General features: G+C 34.9%; 1 protein-coding gene and 1 long non-coding RNA gene across 12 annotated transcripts in view; one reads left to right on the forward strand and one right to left on the reverse strand.

Moving 5' to 3' along the window:
* arhgef6 (Rac/Cdc42 guanine nucleotide exchange factor (GEF) 6) overlaps nucleotides 1-22950 on the reverse strand; it is a 58089-nt gene that overhangs the window by 24438 nt on the left and 10701 nt on the right. For all 11 annotated transcript variants that reach the window (XR_012389811.1, XR_012389810.1, XR_012389809.1 and 8 more), the window contains 6 exons: nucleotides 11837-11952; nucleotides 8682-8886; nucleotides 6914-6984; nucleotides 6735-6829; nucleotides 6517-6612; nucleotides 5233-5355 (listed from right to left, as the gene is read on the reverse strand). Coding sequence is in view for 6 of the 11 variants with exons in the window: in XM_073922014.1 (XP_073778115.1) it covers nucleotides 5233-5355; nucleotides 6517-6612; nucleotides 6735-6829; nucleotides 6914-6984; nucleotides 8682-8886; nucleotides 11837-11952 (706 nt within the window). In the remaining 5 variants the exon portion in view is untranslated. The remainder of the gene's footprint in view (nucleotides 1-5232; nucleotides 5356-6516; nucleotides 6613-6734; nucleotides 6830-6913; nucleotides 6985-8681; nucleotides 8887-11836; nucleotides 11953-22950) is intronic.
* LOC141377542 (uncharacterized) lies at nucleotides 7356-10295 on the forward strand. Its single transcript, XR_012389824.1, has 3 exons — nucleotides 7356-9159; nucleotides 9290-9911; nucleotides 10064-10295. It is a non-coding gene; the product is annotated as an uncharacterized lncRNA (long non-coding RNA).

The raw sequence follows: 22950 nt of genomic DNA on the forward strand, positions 1-22950 counted from the left end.
TTCTGCAAAGTATATCCTTATATGTTTAACAGAAGAAGGAACTAATAAAAGGTTTCAAACAAGTAAAGAGTGAGTAAATGATGACAGAATTGACATTTTTGTGTGAACTACTACCCTAAAATATTTGATGAGATTTATGTTTAAACGATGAAAATAAACATTTTGAAAACAAGGCAGTTTTGCTCGCAACACAATCTATTTTGATGGTCTAAAATTAACATTTTGGCAGCTTCAAAGAAATCAACAGCAAATAAGGAACTGTAGTTGCTCATTTTTAGGAAGTAAAAAAACTCCATTGCAATTGACAAATGCTTGCCGTGAAGAGTGTGTAATGGAATTCTTATTTTGGGTGAACTGTTGATTTAAAATGTAATTTACCATCAAATTACCATTCTTTCTTGAACAAATTTCAGTGGTTCTTGTCATCCAGTCAAAAAATAACATTTACCATAAGTGATGTGCTCTATGCATGTGTGTTGAAGTATCATGTGAAATGAAAACCTAAATCTGGTCATCATATAATTTTATTTGATACAGGTAGATTTATTTGGATTAGGGATGCAACGATTAAATATTTTGGTTGTACGATTATAGTTTTAGTAGGAATAAATCACATGGTTTCATGGTTATCACGATAATTATGCATTTGTTCATTTCTAAACACTACTAGTTTAGAAAATCACACGAAAACGTCTTATTATTTAAAGTGTTATTTATTGCTGCTCAGTAACCAACCAAATAATACAGCACAAAATAATAAAAAAAACAAACAATAGTCCTCTCTTTGGACTTAAAAATAAATGAAAGAAGTTTGTGGCATTTAAATATAAGTTATAAATTTACACTGAAAATAAATTTGGAACAATAAATAAATAAATAAATATAAGAATAAATAAAAATTGTGTTTTTGTCTAATGTCTAATAAATCTAATCTACATATTAGCAAGTATTAGCTAAGTGTTTCCCTTTTAAAGAGAACAAAATGTAGTGAAAGGCTGCTGAACCTGTCTGAAAGGCACTTTTGATCAACTATTTTACAAAACTGCCTGGTATTTTCATTTTGTATATATTTTTTCTCTCTGGAGTAGAAAATGCGTTTATTCCATACAAAGTATAAAGCTGACTGGTCAGTTCTTGTCACGTGACTCGTGGTATGCTCACTGAATTTTCAACTAGGTATGTCTGGAAAGCACAGAAACGCTTCTGTTCCATGCAGAAACGGGGTGTTGAGAAGGCTGTACGATTACTTTACCTTGAAGAAATAAAGCAAGGTTAATAGTAAAATTGATTAATCATTGCATTCCTAATATGGATTAACCTGACATCACCTACCTTTTAAAACTTAGGTGAAATGGATAAACGTGTCTGTTAAATTAATAAATGTACATATAAAAGGAATCGGACTGTGTTTTGAACAGGGTTTCTGCTGGTTTCACCAAGTGAAATTTAAGACATTAAGACCATTGTGAATTAAATTTCAAAAAATACATATTTTTTAAGTCTAATTCTTTTGAAAGTTATTTTTATCCACATATTTCTAATAATGTGTTAAAACAAGCAAACTCTAGTTAAATACAATTGAAGTTGAAGTTGAATTGAAGTTTTTACACATTTTTAAACAAGATAGTTTTGATAACTCGTTTATAATATCTGATTTATTTTATCTCTGCCATGCGTACAGCAAAAAAATATTTGACTAGATATTTCATTTAGCTTAAAGTGACATTTAAAGGCTTAACTAGGTTAATTGGGGTAAATAGGCAGGTCAGGGAATTAGGCAAGTTATTGTATAATGATGGTTTGTTCTTTAGACCAGTGGTTCTCAAACTTTTTTCACCAAGTACCACCTTAGAAAAAAGTTGTCTCTTCAAGTACCACCTTACGACGCTATTTTTTAACCAGTATTAAAAAAATAGCGTTGTAGGCCTAATTAAGCAGCTACAGGTGTGCACATTGTTAAAAACGATGCAGATTAATTTCTATTATTAAGAATATGTATTATTGTCAGTCACTTTAAACATTTTAAATAGTCTGAACATTAACTGTGCTTGCAGGTAAAAAAAAAAAAAAAAAAACGTTTTAGTTAAAATGTGCTTTTAAAAGTTCATTAAAAAATGGCACTGTTCTTACAAAGTAAAAAGAAAACTGCAGTACTTAAATCCAAAGTTTTCATAGTAGCCTATTCATCAAAAGTTGGAAATGTTGCTTGGACCTCATAAATATAGGCTATATGTCATATTCATACACTTTCAGACAAATCTTGAAATAAATGTTAAATGTACATGACAGGGTTCATACAGGGACAGCCTAATGAAAATCAATTCCAGCACCTATTTTTTTCAAGACTGACATGCTATGTATTGAAGACCTGAAATGTATTGTCAGCAACCCATAAAACATTATAGGAATAGATACAAATAAAAACCATTAATAATAATAATAATAATAATTATTAACCATATATTAATAATATAATAAACCTGCACTAAATGCTTGTGAAATCTTTTTTGTACTCAAGTAAAAATACTATTACACAGCTAAAATAAAACAAATTTTAGTAAATAATACTAATATTAGGTAAAAGTACAAAGTACTCTTTTAATAAGTACTAGTTTAAAAAAATCTGATTTTCCTTATGAAATCACTTTTTTTAAGTGTAAACTTGATTGAATGGTTTAATTGCTTAAATCCCAAAGCTACATGTATAGGAACTTGCACTAACAAAGGAAGTGTGACTGATTTTTCCTTTCATGACAATTAATCTTTTTTAATAGCACTGGTAAAACTACCACATAATCTTTAAGGCCATCAAGACAGTTTTTGCCCATTTTTTAAACAATATTTTCAAGCTTTGAAAGGTTAAATTAAAGTATATGGTAAAAAGATTTAAATTTAGCCTTTTATTTGCATATTTTACACTATTTTTCTTTACAATATGGCAAATTTATTTTCTTAAATAGCTGTACATCACATGGAGATTTTATTTTACACTTGATCTTAATCTAAAATACAAACTTTAAAAAAATACAAGTACACTGTCAGTTAAAAAAATAAAACAAATGACTTAATTCTACTTGAGGTATTTGAAATATGACAACACTACATTTATCAAAGCAGTGCTTTAAGAGCTTTATTGTTAATTTTGATAAATAAACAATAACTAACAATGGATTGCTTTGACCTGTAATGCTTTAAGACAGATCAGAATACAGCTAAATGTGTAAATCACACAAATACCTCATCCAGAAACATTTCCAGCATAATTCTTTTGTCGTAAAGAAATAAACAAATTCCACCTTTGCTAAAAGTAAGTTTCACTTCACAACACAGCCAAACAAGACCATTAGCATTGTCATCGATTATGCATCAATCTATTTCTAAATACTTGATAAATTTAAATACTTTTGACTAAAATTAGTCAAGGAGCAAAGATAAATGTCTACTTTAATAGTGCAAAGATCGCGATTGTATTCAATCTGAGCACGCAGGCAATCATGAGAGCACTTGCAGTTCATTTGAAAAAAAGCCTATTTAAGAGCTCGCATATCTGTTTTAGCGATTTGCGTACATGAATGCGCTCTCGTGATAAAACAAAGCACTCGCCACATTTGCAGAAATGAGTTATTGCGCAATACCTCCATTCCCGCGCCGCCATTCAGACTGTATAGAGGAGTGACAGGTCAGAGGCGAGTCGACTCGCTGTCGGGAGAGCGAAACGTGTTTGTAGATCATAAAATAGGCAGGAAATATGTCCGCGGTTTAATAACTCTGCTAGACATTTCTATAGTGAAAACATCCGAGAAGCATTATTCCAACAAAACATTTGTTTTTAATTTGTTTTTTCTGTCTCTGCAACACAGAAAGCCTTTGTCCCGCCCTTACGTTTCACGCAAAACTAGAAAAGGTCGACTGTGATTGGCTACTTTTCATGTCAGTCAAATCACGCTTCAGAACCAATTCTTAAACTTCGGAAACTGATATTCAGCAGCTTATGACACAATGCACTAAAATAAACACTCTAAGCACAGAGCTGTGATCGTACGCTTCACTAAACAGCCAATGCTGATCACATCGATGTTATAGTACGCATCAAAGGATTAAAAGTGTTAATTGTTTATTTCATTATTTGGCGATTCCTCCGCGTACCACTAGGAGGAAGCCCGCGTACCACTAGTGGTACGCGTACCACAGTTTGAGAACCACTGCTTTAGACTATCGAAAAAAATATAACCTAAAGGGGTTAATACTTGACCTTAAAATGTTTTTTAAAAAAAATAAAAAACTGCTTTTTCTAGCCGAAATAAAACAAATAAGACTTTCTCCAGAAGAAAAAATATTGTCAGACTTACTGTACATACTGTACATATTTTTTCAGCAAAACATTTCTGAAAAAAAAAAATGCTTTAAAAAAAGTTTTTAAAAACTATAATAAACAACATTTATGCACAACAAACTGTTCAGGTCAGTGTCCTTACCATTTAGCTATCAATACATGAAGCAAGTATCAACGTTTAAACATTTTTGTAAGGATATAAGGAAGATAATTAAACCTTATTGGTAAATAGCGTTAATAAACAAATGTAAATAAATAATTTTTGATTTTACTGAGATGGACTGTTGACTGGATGTGTGTTGGCCTGATTTGATAGATTTACACAGACAAAGGAAAAGTAAGACCTGTTTAAGACGTATTGAATTTTTAAAAATAAAATACTTAAGTCCTACAACAGAAAATTTCGGTCAATTTAAGACTTGTTTATGCCTTTTTGAAATTAGGGTGACATTTTAATACTTTCAGACCCTGGGGACACCCTGACTATAGGTGAAGTGTTATGGGTTTGGATTAAAGCTGCATAAGTCATTATAAATAGAGAATCAGAAGTTTTGGCACAAAGCAAAAGATTAACACTCTTCCACAATACTGAATAGACAACTAAAAGTTCGAACAAAATATTCATTACTTATTTGACTTTTTGTAATACAGAAAATAAAATGAAACTGTGGTTGAAAAGATCTTCATTTGACAACCGCTCTCTCAGTTTCAGTGGCAGACACTTATTTACATTTTCCACTGTGAGTTAATTTTTCAAAAGTTGACAGGCATAGCCAAATGCTGTAAGTTAGAAACAAGTTAACATCATGCATTTTTGTATCAAAATTCAGAAAAATGTATTGTGCAGCACTAACTTAAAATTCTTGAAGACAATTGAGCGCCTCTGCATGGAGACTGACCTGTGATCAGTGAGCACACACACTGCAGAGGGATGACTGGAGCAGTACGACAAATACAGTGTTCGGATCTGACACATCATGTTCAGGTAACAGCCACCAATGCGCTGCTGGCCCTCTGGCACCCTGGCAATAGAAAAATAAATCAATCAGCTTTGATACTTCTCTCTTCATATCAGCTGTTCTGAATGAAAGTCATATTTAGAATTTGTATTCAGTGCTGTGAAAAACACAAGTTAGCAGCAGTATTCGCTTGTAATGTAATGTAATGTAATGTGTATTTATGTAGCGCATTTATTGTGTATGGCCATACACCCAAAGTGCTTCACAATCCTGGGGGGGGGGGGGTCTCTCCACACCACCACCAGTTAGTTGACAGACCGTTGCTTGATTCATTTCTAAATGAATGAGCTGTCTGAATGAATCCAATGATGCCACCTAGTGGGTTTTCTGCTTAAATACAGTTTTAAATCATAATGAAAGAGTTTTATTTTCAAGACATTAAAGGGGACCTATTATCCTTTTATAAGTGGTTTAAACACAGTTGTGTGGCAACGGTCTGTCAATATAACCAGCTTTTGATGGTAAAAAATTATTAATTTTATAATTCTATAAAATCTAAAATCTATCTATCTATCTATCTATCTATCTATCTATCTATCTATCGTTATGTATATATATATAGTGTATATATATATGTTGTGATTTATTTATTTTTGCAATATTTTTCTTGATTTAATTGTATTATCTTTCAATTTCCAAATATGTTTGGTGATTAAAATATTATTTTAAGAAATATATCTATTCAATAAACCTGTTTTGTTTAAATGCACCAAAATACATTGGCTATAGTCACTGAGAAATGGATAAAAATACTCATTTTCAAAACGTGGTGTACTCAATTACGCTAAGCACTGTATGGTTCGCCCCTGCCTAGATTGTGTGTGCTGAAATGTGTGGGGGTCTGCAGTTCTGCACTTGTATATATCTCTTTGAGTTACCAATGTATTATTGTAGCGGAAATGTTTTTGAGTACTGTTTTAGCAACACTTTGAAAATTAAAAAAGTAGAAAAAAATGCATCAACAAAAATGACTGAATGAATAAATGAATAAATAAAAGTCTCTTAGTGAAAAAAGGTTCCAAATTCCTGTGCTTATAACAATTTACACATACAGAAAGCCACCATGAGATGGCACTGGAACATTGAAAAGAACGATTACCAGTAACAGATTTATCAAGAAATATTTTCAGTTGCTTCATAAACACAAAAAAAACAAGTTCTTACTTGGAGCACTCCTCTAAAGTCAGACACAGGCCCTGCTGGAAAGAGAGGATGTCCTCTAAATTCCCATTCAGACTGGAGCAGTCCACACTGGAGAGCCTGCAGAGGAAACCCACAGTAGAGTCATCGTGCTCATGAATTTTCATTGACTGACACAGCTCCTCAAAACGTCAATCGGTTTTCATATCAAAGAGAGTAATGTGTTTGTTTTTTCATCTTACTTGTCGCTGGCCTGTAGAGGGCGCAGGTAGCCGCCCAGCACGTTCTGCAGCTCTTTGACAAACTCTCGCTCATGTTCTAAGATGTCTTGCACCACCTGAGAAACAGAGCATACACGCAAGAACTTAGAATGTGCTTATACGCATTTCTTGTTAATTCATGTGTTTTAATAGGAACTCACCACACTGTAATAATTTTTAGTCAGCTGAGGAACATCAAATCCTTTTATTGCTTTGGGGGATATTGGTTTATCTAGTCAAAAAGGAACAGAACATTTTTTGTTCAAAACTGATGACATTTAACTCATTGTTGTGCAAGAAGCATGTGGTTCTATAATTGAACCACTACAGCACGACTGCAGTAACTTCAAACTATGTTTGATTTGATAGCTTGCACAGACAGTCACACAACAAAACGCACAATGAAAGATTCACAAATCTTTCTAGCTTAATTCCTGCGAGGGTACAAAAATGAGGCATGCATGATTTATAGAGCTGCAGGGGGTAAGGGTGGTAGTGGTTTATTCTGTAAAAATCTTCTGTAATAATAAAAAAGTGTATTACATATATTTATATTTGTTTAAAATAACTTTTGCTTAGAATTTTTAAAGTTTTTTATCAATTGAGTGAATAGCAAGAGCTTCGACAGGTCTGCTGTCATATAAAAAGCTACACGATCTTAAAAACACAGAGGTGAGATGTTTGGTAGCACAAAATAGAAATACATACAGATAAAATTAAAAGCAACAAATTAAAATGAACACAGCGATGCACAGCAAGTGATTACACACACACGCAGATGAACTTAACCTAAGATTTTTTTTTTTTTCATTTTAATTTAGGAGTGTCTGACTATGGAACATTTCCCATGATTATTTTGGTAATATATGAAATTAACCGAAACAATCAAATTAAATGAACATTTAGAAATAAACTATTATTGACATGATAACTTGACTATTATAGGAATACTAATTGACTTTAGGAAATAGGCTGCATTTTTTTACTAAATGGTGTACAAAATAACAAGTAAACAGTAAAAAACAAAAAATATATTATCAAAAAGGGATGGGAGATATAGATAAGAATAATTTATTATATTCATTATTTTTCCATAAAATTTTCAGGCAATTTCACTCAGATTTGCTGCTACACATATCAATCTAAATTGAGAGGACAATAACATGAATTAATGTGTATGTTGTTAACATGGATGTATATACGTATACATTTGAACAAACGCACACACACACACACACGCACGCACGCACGCACGCACGCACGCAAACACTGGAAGTCAGCATTATTAGCCTCCCTTTGACTTTTTTTTCTTTAAATATTTCCCAAAATTATGTTTAACAGAGCAAGGCAATTTTCACAGTATGCCTGATAATTTTTTTTCTAACAATCTTTTAAAGTTAAAATTATTAGCCCCTTTAAGCTATTTTTTTCTCCGATAGTCTACAGAACAAACGATCGTTATACAATAACTTGCCTAAATACCCTGACCTGCCTAGTTATCCTAATTAACCTAGTTAAGCTTATAAATGTCACTTTAAGCTGTATAGTAACGTCTTGAAAAATATATAGTCAAATATTATTTACTCACATCATGGCAAAGATAAAATAAATCAGTTGTTGGAAATGAGTTATTAAAACTATTATGTTTAGATGATTATGTGGGTCTCGTCTATCAAATCTGATCTTTATTTTGTATTTTATATTGGATTCAAGTCAGGTGAGGGGATATATTTTGTGTTCGACAGTAAAAAAAAATCTCAATTTAAGGTTTGAAACTTGAAACTTTGAAACTAACTTAAAATATTGGGGGGAAAATATTGATTTTTTGTTGAACTATACCTTTGAAACTGGGGCATAGGGCTTCATGATCACTTTTCCAAGAGGTTTCCAACAATGCATGTAAGAGAATCTCTTGGTTTGTCCACTCACCACATGGCTTGACCTCTCGGACATAATTGCTGGGGAACCAGCCGGTTTTGCTATTAAGTGTTCCCTCCCACCAACCACCTTCCTCCTGGCGTGTGACGTGGATCAGCTCGCCCTTGCTGAAAGACAGCTCGTCCTCATTGTTCTGCTTGAAATTGAAGCGTGCCTTTACCACCAGCTGCCCACCGCCTCCATTTTCCGACATTTCCTGGACACAGAAGCAACAGGTGAAACCCTTCTGTTTGCAGTCAACTGCTGTTCATTTGTTCAAGGAGCAGTAATGCTTTACGAGCTATACATTCCCAAGCCTACTGTGAACTTAATTACACTGTGATCACAAACATTATTTTAATCATTCATCTTAAAATTGCCACACACACACACACACACACACACACACACACACACACACACACACACACACACACACACACACCCTGAAATAAATCATGAATGTAAATATTAAAATTAATGATTTGATGTGAATTTGATAGGAAGCATATTGGGAAGATGAGTGAATAATTATTTATTTGATTTCTGCTTTCAAATTTTGTTATTACAAATTAATAGAGCTGTGGTGACCCAAGATGAATAAAGGGACTAAGCCAAAGGAAAATGAATGAATGAATGAATGAATGAATGAATGAATGAATGAATGAATAATAAACGAAATCAACACCGCATCTAATAACTTTAGGTTCTGTGAAAATTAATGCACAAATAGAATTGAGGAAAAAAATGAATTGACAAATGTTAAATGAACTTTTATTAGAATCATAATCAATGTAATTTAAAGCAGTTATAATATGTTTAATGGTCTGCTATTTTTATAAATGGTCAAATAAAACTATCTAACAATTTACTGCAAGACTGGCTTTCATTTACTTTAACAGGGCTCAACAATAAGGACTGCTCCATGGCCTGAGGCCACGTGAGAGATGCTCAGAACAGTAGATGGGATTGGGTCAGTGCTGCCTTGTCACTAAAGTTTGATTTTTAATCAATGCGACTATTTGTCAATTGCGTGCAAATACAGTCTTAGAACTGAGAAACAGTTTGTGCTTTTAAACCTTTAAATGCTACCTTCTCTGTGATGTCGTAAACCCAAAATTGCTTTTTGGTTTCTCTTATCTGATTGGATGTTGTGAGCACGATATTTTTTTCTATAACCTGGTAACAACCAGGGGTGCGCTTTCCAAACAATGACATAACTTGCGGCTGAACTATCATAGAGTGATGCATCATTTGGAAATAGAACAATGTAGTGACGTGTTTCCCAAAATCTGTAGTTTCTCTGTCGCAGATCCATCGCTTGAACTAAGTTAGTTATAATGTAAAATGGCTATAATGATGCTCTAAACCGGGTGGAGTAACAACTTCTGTAGAGCACAACCCCATTATTTCTTTGTGCAAATTATTTGGTTTTATAAGCACAGGCTTTTTAAAAAATGCAGTATTAGTTTTGGTAAAAGCATGCACTCGTTTTCCATATTAATTGAAATATATGTAAATGGCACATATAGGGCCTTTGTTTTCTTAACAAATATTATTGAGAACATTACATAGTCTATTCTAAAACATAAAATCACTTACAAAAGCTAACACGCTTTCTATATCATATAAAAAATCATATAAATTAATTAATTAATTAATAAATGAGGCTCTTTATCAAGAAATGAAATGTAATATTTATTATTTATCAGGAAATTTAAAAATCCTATTTTAATAATAATAACAATGATGATGACGATAATAATGATGACTATTATTAAGTAGGATATTGTTTTTTTTTTTTTTTTGAAGAGTCTAATTTTACAATTTGACACATGCAAACCACTGCAAAAATGTTCAAACCAACAGGCCCATGTCATATCCAGTGCAGATACTTATTAAATGACAAACTATAAATAAAAAAACATTAACATCTGCTATGTTTTATGTTTTTACACGCTTTGGAGACGTAACATAAATTCTACTTTTAAATAATAGGTCACCTATAGCTTTCGTCATGAGCTACGGCTGCGTTCAAAATGACATCAATGTTTTCAAAGTGCACAGCGCAGTTGTAAACATGAAGATCACTAAAACTGAACTGTGAAAATACTTTGAAAGCAAATTACACCTAAGAGTGATGACTTTAATGCTTTTTTTTTTAAACAATTCCAAGTTTAAATGTTAAAATGTTTTAAAGGAATAGAGCAAAGGGGGTATAACTGGGAATAGAACATAGCTAGGAACTATGTTTCTAACTATAGCTCCAGAGGTGTAGTCGCAAGCATACGCGTTTGCGACGCAGTTTGCGAATGTTCGTTGAAACAATGGATTTGGGAAACGGCAAATCAGCAAACTATGTTTGTTATGATGCAAGTTGCAACTTTAGTTTGCTAACAATGGTTTTCAGAAATGCACACCAGTACAGCAAAGATACGGCAACATAGCAGTAACATCAAATTATGAGGATAAAAGAAAATGTCTGTTTCTAATGTCCTGGAAGCAGACACTTACATGGGTACAACCTGACAAAAAAACTGGGTGTTTTGCACAGTTTGCCGTAAGTTTGGCAAGTCACCTTTTGTTAAATAATTTAAAACTGCAATACAATACCTGCACATTTTTCAAACAGCATATTGTTGATTTATTACCTTTTTAAAGTTATAAAATTTTAGATTCACAGACGTTATTTTCGACACAGTAGTTAAAATATGAAAATATGAAAAAAACGTTGTTTTTTTTTGTTTTTTTTCTGGTTGGGCTGGTGAAAATTTTGGCAGGGCAAGTACAAAATCTCAACCACTGGTCGGATCGGGCTAGTAGAAAAAAATCCTTAGCATTGAATGAGTGTTTAATATTGAATAAAATACATTTTCTTAAAGTAATAGTTCACCAAAAATGTTTAATTTTGAAGCAGAAATAATTTGATGCAGATTTTGAACATGTTATTTTATAAAAATAAAACAAATTAAGATAAAAATATATATTTTTAAATTAAGTAAATCTATCGAACCCAACTGAAGTCCTAAACTAATGATCTCATACAATAAGTTTATTTTAATGAAGGCTATTCAGGCATACTTTTCAATAATGATAAAGACTTTTTTGTGTTGTTGCTATAAAAGACCAACTGTTAACAGCATTTACAGCACCTTCCTGATTCTTACCACAGCTTTTGACTGTCTCCGCAAGGACCTGCTGGACTTTAAGGTGGGAGCAGCTTGTGAAGGAGTTGATAGGCTAGACGTAGAGGTGTTGGACTGTGGACATGATCTGCTACAATCTGGACACAAAAGAAAAAACATATACATTTAAAAACAGCACCCGTCTATGTCCGTTTCATTTCTTACAGAGCAGTACATCTGTGGGTGGACAGATGCAGGTGTACAGATGCAGATATAAAGAAATTCACAGTTCAATAATTCGGCAGCTTTGTGCTCTACAATTCAGCTCAGCATAACCTCTTACACATAAAACATGTGCGAAAGACAAGCTTAAAAATAAGCCGCCGCTTTAGGAAGTGTAACTATCTTCAAATAGTGCGACACTCGCATTACTTTAAGTCATGTGATTACCTAAATGTGACTTCACGTATTATGGTAAATGATTTATTGTCAAATCATGATTCATTTCATGAGGTGTCCATATTTGCGAGTGCCTTATGAACTAACAGTGCTTTTATAAAACATACGGTACGGTTTAAAAACTTGGTATGGGAAGTTTTTCTTTGCTTTACTTTATAAAAAAAATAAAATGAAAATTAAAGATAAATTAATTTGATTAAGTGTGACAGCAAAAACATTTAAATCTTACAAAATATTTCTCAGAGTATCTTTCTATTTATCAAAAAATAAAATTCATATATTCATATATATATATATATACATATTTTTTTCTGTCTGTTTCCACAATAAAATATTAAGCAACACAATTATTTTTAATATTGATAATAATGAATGTTTCATAAAGTCACCATAAAATTTATGATTGTATATGTATACACTACCTGACAAAAGTCTTGTCGCCTATCCAAGTTTTAGGAACAACAAATAATAACTTGACTTCTAGTTGATCATTTGATATCAGAAGTGGCTTATAAGAAAGGCAAAGGCCTCTAGATTATGCTTATTTTAACAAAATAAAATATGATCATAGCTCGATTTTTAATTATTTAATAAAGACATTAAGGTCTGACTTTGCTTAGAAAAAAATCTATATAAGGTACAATTTAGAATATAAAGTCATGGTGCAGTAGAAAAATAATATTGTGAAAGACTTTATGAGCATGGACGACTACATCCATACATCTCTGCAAGGACTCAAATAACTTATTAATAAAGTCATCTGGTCTGGCAAAGAAAGTGTTCTTGCAGAAGAAAGCGACTCCCAGAGCTCATCAAGATTCTTTGGATTCATCCTCGATGCCTCCTCCTTCATCTTACCCCAGTCATGCTCAATAACGTTCATGTCTCTTGACTGGGCTGGCCAATCCTAGAGCACTCTGACCTTCTTTGACTTCAGGAACTTTGATGTGGAGGCTGAAGTATGAAAAGGAGTGCTCTCCTGCTGAAGAATTTGCCCTCACCTGTGGTTTGTAATGTAATGGGCACCACAAATGCCTTGATACCTCAGGTTGTTGATGTGGCCATTCACTCTGCAGATCTCTCGCACACACCCATACTGAATGTAACCCTAAACCAGGATGTTGTCTTTGGCAAACTTTCAGCTTTCTTTGGCCCATGCAGGTTTTGTCAGGTAGTGTATAGTATATAGTAGTGCTTGTGATAAACAATGTTTCTGTGCACTTCATTATTTATATATTAATATATGTTTGTAAAAAATCATTTGCCATGTGGTAAAAAAATAATTTGCCCCCTTTTTTAGTCAGATATACATCATCATATGGGAATTCAAGTCTTGATCTCCATTTAATGGCAACTTTAAGCACTTAATCAGAATATATGAATGATTACTAAATGAGTTACACTGGAGATTGGAGAAATGACTGTTAAAAACAACTTTTAAAATATGATAAACTATAAAAAGAGTTATTCTTCACAATACTACCCTTCATACTGGATGTCATCAAACAAATGCAGCTTTGATGAGTATAAGAGGCTCCTAAATAGTATTGTATGTGAACATAAATCCAGCACAAGATCAACACATAATTGTGCAAAACTCAGTGCAGCTGACAGAAATGTTTGCATTTTCCAGCAGCTTGAATCATTTGACATCAAAGTCAAAAGAATCTTAAAAATACTTCATAACTCGATTATGCAAATATGCCAACCCGAAGCCAAAATGTAGTACAGTCATGTCAGTTCATTCGGTTATCTTTAAACAGCTCTCATTCACTCAACCATTCATAATTCTGTCATCTGTGCCAATAGTCCACAGCTCAATACACTTGCATATGGGTCACAACAAACAACTGCAGAAAGCCAGACACATAATTGCCAGCGTATGTTGATGACAAAGTGTCAAAGAGAAATCACTTTTTGAGAAAAAAACCCACATATGACAAGATTCCAGCGACAAGCAAATTTCAGTTCACACCAGACATGACACGACAGAAACATAAAATGACCACAGATATTTAGAAGCACAGAATAGTGCACCACACTTGAAAGGAAATAAACTGTTTAAATAAATAAACAAATATTGAACCCCATTGTCTTTAATAAAACACGCTGGCTGTTGCATGATGAGTCAAAATTACAACGTTCATGTTTAAATTGTTTGCTATTTATTTTATTTTAAAGATCTGAGGTGAACTATCTGCTGCCCTTTTCAGTATGACAATAAATGTCATGCAAAAATAGTATTCGAACGCACACAGGTAACATTTAAAGGGCACCTATGATGAAAATCAACTTTTGTAAGCTGTTTGGACAGAACTGTATGTGGGTATAGTGTGTCCACTGTCACATTGGAGTGATAGAAACCCAACAAGTCTCTTAAAGTTTACTGATGTTAAAATAGGACCCAAATCCCAGTGATTTTGAGGCCCACCGCAACAGGGATGTAGGAGCGCAGCTTTCCCTACCCTTTGAATTGATTGAAAGACACCATATGTCTATAATAACATGTATGCACATGTCCACAGAACACGTTTTCGCAAATACACTAGAATAAAAATGTATGTTAAATCTGTGATTTTTGAAACATTTTTAAAGCAGAGCATGGTTGTAATAAAGAGAGTAAAAATTTTGTATAATTCGTTAGCGCTATGATCACCACGGCCGCATGGTGTCAGTAAACTCGCATGTGTGTGCGTACTGCAAATGTCATTTGTGTAAAACTCATCATTTCAGAAAGGCTTGAAGAAACTCCACCACAAATACATAAAATAAACTTGCATGGTACTTTGACAAATGAGCTGTATTTCAGCTTCATCCGAGTCTATCTCTGTCACTGTGCTGTTTATCTGACATAACGCATGATGAAAAGCAGACATGTGCATGTACATGTGAGCGGTGGGACGGGGGAAGCAGCTCCTTTGCATTTAAAGTCACAGGCTACAAAAGCAGCTAAAATGTATTCAGACATCAAAACGAGCATATTCTGGAGGCTATAATAAATAATCTGATGGGTACTTTAAGCTGAAACTTTACGGACATATTGTGGAGACACCAAAGGTTTATCTTACATCTTGTAAAAAAGGTAAAATAGGTGTCTTTTAACACTGAATACACATAATGAGCATCTGAGATGATTGTGGTCATAGTAATTAATGATTCTGTTCTGCCACAACATCACAGAAATATAAACAGTTGCTAAAATAGAAACTTTGCACACCGGTTAGGACTCATTTTAACATGTAAAAGAATCACATGTTGTTAGATCCATCCTAAGCAATCCTAATTCTACAAATGATTTGTTCACCTTCAAATGGTTCCAAATTTTTATGATTTCTTCCTTCGGTTAAACACAAAAGATTATAAAGAATAGTGAAAACCGGACGACCACTGACATCAACAGCAGAATAAAAACACTATGAAAGTCAATGGCTACCCATTTCCTACACTTAAACAAATCTTCCAGACAAAAACTGGTTTGGAAAAGTAGGTAAATGACAGAATTTTTATTTTTGGGTAAACTATCCCTTTCTCTCACAGCAATTCTTAAAACCCACACTGAATACTTCCCATCAAAACGTACAGACATCGATTAAAAAGTATTAGGTTGCTGTGTGCAATGCATCATTCTCAAACAGATGAAAATTAGGGGGAAGAAGGCACACGGTACTCAGTGACAGAAGCAAACATTCAGGTGGCCTGTTTGTTGCTCTCCGGGTCCTGACAGATCTCCGGCTCCACAGGGGCCTCTGGGTCTCTTCACTGACTCACACGTCGCTGTTCTCGCCCTCTCCATCTACACAATAAAAGCTCAGCACGTCTGCTGGATTTCACGGCAGGCTCCTTCCGAACACCCGCGGCGTACAAACAGCGCGTGTGAACCTGCTCCAAGCGCTCCACAGCCAACACAACAGAGAATCCAGATAAAGCCAGACGAGAAACGTCTTCTCTGTGCCTTGAGCACACTTTAGAGTGAAGCCCTCACTGTTTCATCATAGAGACCGTTTTAACACAAATCCAGTCAAATCGATCTGCCCTCATTAGTGAGTCATTCTTAAGAACCAACACATCTCTTTAATCTTTCTTTAATATAGAGTTTGCCAAGCTATTTGCAAACATTCAAAGTTGGGTCATGGGTAAACAGGATTACATATTAACAGTCTAATAATAAATAAGAGCAGAGTGCTGTTTGGAATGATTAACAATTCCCTGGCATGGTGATTTACTCAAAAAGGAAAACTCTTGACCATTGTACTGACATGAATATTGATCCAACCACAATGAACTCTTCATTTATTTCTAAAAGGCCATTTTTGAACATGATCCATTCTTTTACATATAATGATTGTGACTTGAGGCAGTCATGCAATAGATACAAGAGAACCACTTGCATTTGGTCTCCTTTGCATGGTTGAAGCATTTTAGTAGTTATGTAATTAAAATTTTCATATTCATTCATTCATTTTCTTGTCGGCTTAAGGCTGATTTATACATCTGCGTCAAACGCCGGCGTATGCTACGGCGCTGACGCATAGCCCTTCGCCGTGGCCGTCGGCATCGCTGACGTGCACCTCTCAAAAATTGTAACTACACGTCACAACGACGCGTAGCGCAAGCTCTGTGATTGGTCGGCTTGGTAGCGCTGACGAGTCTGGGCGGGACCGAGAGCCGCGCGAATGGCGCGAGCTGGACGCGAGCCCAATGGAGCGATTGTTTACAAGTGTGGAGTCCCGTGAAGGAGCTCCTGATGGTAAGTTTTGTTTTGTGTTTACCTCATAGTTAAAGTTGTTGCAATTAAAGTTGTTGCAATTGCAATGAATCCGGGGTCGCCACAGCGGAACGAACCGCCAACTTATCCATCAAGTTTTTACGCAGCGGATGCCCTTCCAACCGCAACCCATCTCTGGGAAACATCCACACACACACATTCACACACTACGGACAATTTAGCAATTCACCTGAACCGCATGTCCTTGGACTGTGGGGGAAACCGGAGCACCCGGAGGAAACCCACGTGAAGGCAGGGTGAACATGCAAACTCTACACAGAAACGCCAACTGAGCCGAGGTTCGAACCAGCGACCTTCTTGCTGTGAGGCGACAGCACTACCTACTGCGCCACTGCCTCGCCCAAAATTTTCATATGTAATGCATAAAAACAGCCTTTAAATATTATTATTATTGTTTTTTTTTTTATTGAGCAGATACTTAAGTACATGACATGTATGTGAAATACATAGTATAGTATAATCTGCTGGATTTGAAAAGAAAAATATCGGAATATATATATATGTTTAAATTAAATTATTAGAATGCAGACGTCAATGAAATTGAAACGAGGAATTGAAGCAAGGAAGTCACTGGTTCGAGCCTTGGCTGGGTCAGCTGGCCTTTCTGTGTGTAGTTTGCATGATCTTCTTGTGTTCGCGTGGTTTTCCTCCAGGTGCTCTGCTTTCCCCCACAATCCAAAGACATGCGGTACAGGTAAATTGGGTGAGCTAAATTGTCCGTAGTGTGTGTGAATGTAAGTGTATGGGTGTTTCCCAGTGTTGGGTTGCAGCTGGAAGGGCATCCGCTGCGTAAAACATATGCTGGATAAGATGATGGTTCATTCTGCTATGGTGTTTCTAGATTACTAATGGGACTAAGCTGAAAAGAAAATGAATGAATGAATTTGTTTTGAGCAGATACTTGATTAACAGCAAGTACATTACATCTGAAATGCATAGTTTAATCTGCTGAATTTAAACAGAACAATACCGGAATATATACAGTTGAAATCAGAATTATTAGCCCCCCTGTTTATTTTTTTCCCCAATTTCTGTTAAACAGAGAGAACATTTTTTTCAACACGTATCTAAACATAGTTTAATAATGAGTTTTAATAATTCATTTCTAATAAGTGATTTATTTTATCTTTGCCATGATGACAGTAAATATATTTTAATAGATATTTTTCAAGACGCTTCTATACAGCTCAAAGTGACATTTAAAGGCGTAATTAGGTTAATTAGGTTAACTAGGCAGGTTATCTTTTGCGAAATGTTAAAAAAGGAAAAAAATAATTCAAAGAAGGGCTAATAACTCTGAATTAAACTGTATATTTAAATGATTATAATCCAGATGAAATTGAAACTTTTGTTCTAAATGTATTACATTTTAATTTGGTACACATTATACTTTATTATTATTATTATTATTATTATTATTATTATTATTATTATTATTATTATTATTATTATTATCCTTTTACTGGACAAAAGTAGTATACCTTACAGTTTTTTTTTTCAAATTAAACCAAAACCAAACTGAAGGCCTGTGTGATTAATCAAAATTTAATCGAATTTAATCGAGCTAATCATAAAAGGCTGTGATATGAAATATATATGTATTACATCATGTCCCCCAGCCAGAGCAAATGTGTGACTGCCGTCTGTGTCTTACTAGCCAATTGAGTGAGCATACTTTCGCTCTGCCTAATCAGAATTGTGCTGCCGATCTATGTTGAATGCCCACAATAAAACAAACAAACAGGAGAGTGCGAACAAGTTTGATGACTGCTTCAGAAGCATTAAATAGATGAAGTTATATCAAAGAAACACAGCATAATGGTAATATTATAATGTTTTGGTTTCAAAGTCACAGAAACAAAGCAGGAACAAGTCATAAGTAAGAGCTGTCGCAGAATTGTTGCCACAGCACAAGGAAATACAACAACCAGCATCTAAAAAAGTACCACAGACAGCTAAATAAGGAGTGACCTGCTAAAAAGTCAACAAAAAGTATTTTCACTGACACACAATCTAGTAGCGAGCAACAGCAAAGAACAATTTCAGAGTTGTTTGCAGCTGTTACACCATATGAAAAAACATCACAAAGGCACCAGAACTAATGCCATAACACTGTAAGAATTAGTGTTTCATTTCTGAATATTTAAAAACTATTTTTAAAAAAAAGTTGAAGTTAATAACTTTTCAGTTCCTTTTTTAACTAACGCTAACTGCATTTTAGCAGTAAGAAGCTATGATGCAGAATATCTAGCTGAAGCTTGACTACAAAAATAAATCACAAATCAAAACGAAATCGCAATGTCAAAAAAAACGAATGTAGATATTTTCCCCAAAAATGCACAGTCCTAGTGTTGTAAAGCTTTTTTGAGTGTTTGTGTACATATTACAATAGTGTGTTTCTTAAATAAAACAACACTCATATTGTTATTGTCACTAAAAATTCCATATGCTTTTGTCACAAATGATTTTTTTTTAAATAAATGCAATAACAAATTATTAACTAATGCAAAATCCACCAAAATTCCATCACATCCCATGTTATACAGCCATTTCTGTTTTTAAGACTGAATTTTTTGATTCGGTCTGTTTCTGTCTAAAAAAGTTTTGCATGTACATACAGCCAAAGTGTAAAACAAACTGTTACAAGCCAGACTCACAGTCCTCTAAAAGCAACAACCACAGGGAATGCTGGGAAACATATGATAAGAAAGAAAAATGGAGAATAACAACATGCCTGATGAATTCCGCATGCTTATGCAGATGCAGTCAGCCGTTCAGACAGGCCCTACAAAAAGCAACTGTCTGCTGCCTCCAGTAGTCGAGAGCAGCTGCGGCAGAAAGACACAGATGCGGCCACGACCCCAGACAAATCACCTCTTGACGATCACAGAGCAAATACAAGAGGTCAGTCATGCTCATCCTGAGAAAGAAATGCGATTTGTATCTCATGTTTACTGCGCTCTGCAACTAAATTAAATAGCCTATTGTGCATTTCACTGGGATAAACTTGCACAGGCATGTGACATCTACTCCAGTATTCTTTGAAAGATCATCTTGAACTGATAAAGGAATTAAAGGATTAGTTCACTTCCAGAATAAAAACTTCCTGATAGGCTTGGGCGGTATTACGGTATTATGGTATACCGCGGGATCTAAAAATAGCAACGGTGTCAGTTTCAATACCGTTATACCGTCAAAAAATATGAAATATCCTTTATTTAACGCCTACAAAAACGTATGTGTGGTTGTCATCACAGGACAGTGTGGAGGAGAGAGGGAAAGGAAGGGGAGAGGGAGGGAGAGAAGGGGGAGAGGGAGGGGGAGAGGTGACGTGACGAGTCGCGCTTCAAAGTGTCCTGCAGTTTGGCAGTTTCGACTGAACAGAAGGGAGACGTGGTTAATATGAACGAGAGGTCTGCATTAGAGCTGAAGATCTTTGCCCGAACCCGGCGAGACCCGAAAAAATCCAAATCCCTGCATTAAAATCCATCCCTGCAGAGGTGAAACAAATGATGATGAAGTAGTAAAAAAAGCTAATTTTGACGGCGGTCAAGTCAGTCACTAGCTCATAAGGAGCGGTTATTCCAGCCGCAGGTATTTCGCGGTCGCTCATACACTGCGTATTACGGTAGAGCCCTAAACCGCAAGCTGACAGGTAAAAAGAAGAGGCCATTCGCTAAAGTGAAACTGCTGTCATGAAAAATTAAATGCATGTTCCTGACTGGTAGAAGATGAACAAACAATCCTACCTAAAACTTGCAAAATCAGCCGGATCAGAACTCTGCATCTCGGCCTGTAGCCGCAGGAAAGGGTGTTCAGCTGCTGGACGCACCATGAGTGAGAGACTGCGCTAAAGCCAGTGGATTTATTAATGTTCCTCCACAAACACACGTAGCCTAATCTTGGTGCGTAAAGGGTTTTTTAATTATAAATAAATATTAATTAAACCATATAATCATAATTTAGACAGAGTATACAGACTAATGGTGGCATTATTCTTTTATTATTCAGCTTCACCGCCGCCTTAATGCCAGATTGTGAAGAGAAGTGGAGAAACACATCTTGCAGAGCCTTTATCTTAATTTCGTTATTGCCAAAATACCCGTCACCATTTAGAGTTTATTTTAATTTGATTTGTTAAGCAAGATTTCTTTTCATTGGTGTGTAGGCTAATTTGAAGGCTAAGTGCATGTACCTAGACCTATAGAGTGCTGAGATGTTACGATGTTACAGCTGTAGGACTTATTTTATTTCTGTTCCAACTTTCAAGTGGCCTATAGTCTACGCTTGTTACGAATAAATGATGTTAAAACATATAAATGACTCATTCTTGAAAAAAATGCATTAGAGCTGTGTGCATGAGCACATTTGAATAATGTCGGGCTGTAAACGGGTTCGACTTAATAAAGCTGTCAATCAAAATGTACCTGTCGGACTCGGGACCTATCGGGTATAATTTTTATGGCCCGATTAAAGCTCTGCATTCCCGCTGCTGTACCGCGGGAGCCGGCCAGATTTCTTACGGTGTGGGAGTAAATTTCTGAATAAATCACGGGAGAGATGTGTGTGTGTGTGTGTGTGTATGTGTAAAAGAGAGAGAGAGAGAGAGATGCTGTGCGTCGCTTGGCGCTCTCTCTCTCTCTCTCTCTCTCTCCGCGAGCCTACGGTCGCATAGAATGTATTCAGTTTCTGAATGGTTTAGGCTCAAGCCAACAGTTTGGTGACGCTGTCTGAGCCTTACGTCATAATTTTTTTTTATTACGCCGGTAATACCGGATACCGGGGTAAAATATGGAGGCGGTTTGACGGTATCAAAATTTGGATACCGCCCAAGCCTACTTCCTGATAATTTAGTCACCCCCCTGTGATCTAAAAATGTTCATTACGTTCTTTCTTTGTCAAAAACATTTCAAGATTCATCACGATATAGTGGATGTCTATAGTGCTCAGTGGATTGAACATCCAAATGGAGCTTCAAAGGATTCAAAACAATCCAACCCGAGGAGTACAAGTATGCACTTTAACCACAAAAGCTTATCTGGCACTAGTTTTGAGATCCAAGCTATTTTGGTTAAAAAGATGAATTAATTACATTTTAAATCTAACATCTTGAATGACTATTGGATAAGTAAATTATAAGGACATTTTTATTCAGCAAGTAAAATAATCCTTTTAAAAATATATGATTACTGAACCACTTTTGAATCAATGGTTATAAAACCCAGTCTAGTGGGATGGAGGAGGACAGTTGTTGCCACATCTCCTGAGGGAACGCGCAACAGGAAAGACATGGCTCATTTCCATCAGCAGCATTACACTGAGTGATTATGAAGATCCTGCTTGTAAACAGAGACTGTTTTTGTAGATTATAAGTGACCAGCAGCAGCTCATTTTCTAAAATGTCTTTGATATGAGGCTTGCACATACACTGTAAAACCCAACAGTCAACTTCATTAAATTAAATGAGTGTTGTTAACTCAATTTTTACTAAAAGTTAATTCTTCTCATTTGAAAAGAGTTTTGAACTTAGTGTTGAAGGCAGTACATTAACTAAATACCACATTACTTTAACCTAAATAGAGTAAAATCACAGTAATCATATAAATTAGTTTTTTTTAACTCAAATTGTTTCCTCAAATGGTTTGAGTTGCCTTAACTTACTGGGTTTTAAAATACTTAGTTGGTTTGAGTTCTCTTCATTTCTTGGGTTTTACAGTGCTCAAATTGCTTTGTTTTCCCAAATGGATTAAGTTCACAGTACTCATTAGGATTAGTTTTTGAATTTAAATAGTTTGTTGCAATCGATTTCCTCAAATGGTTTGAGTTATCTTAACTTTTTGGGTTTTACAGTGTAGCAGTACGTGTTAGACTGTCTGCTCTGCCTAGTAAAATTCTTGTAATACGACTATCA

This window comes from Danio rerio, chromosome 14 (genome assembly GCF_049306965.1).
Source record: "Danio rerio strain Tuebingen ecotype United States chromosome 14, GRCz12tu, whole genome shotgun sequence".
NCBI classification, from domain to species: Eukaryota; Metazoa; Chordata; class Actinopteri; order Cypriniformes; family Danionidae; genus Danio; species Danio rerio.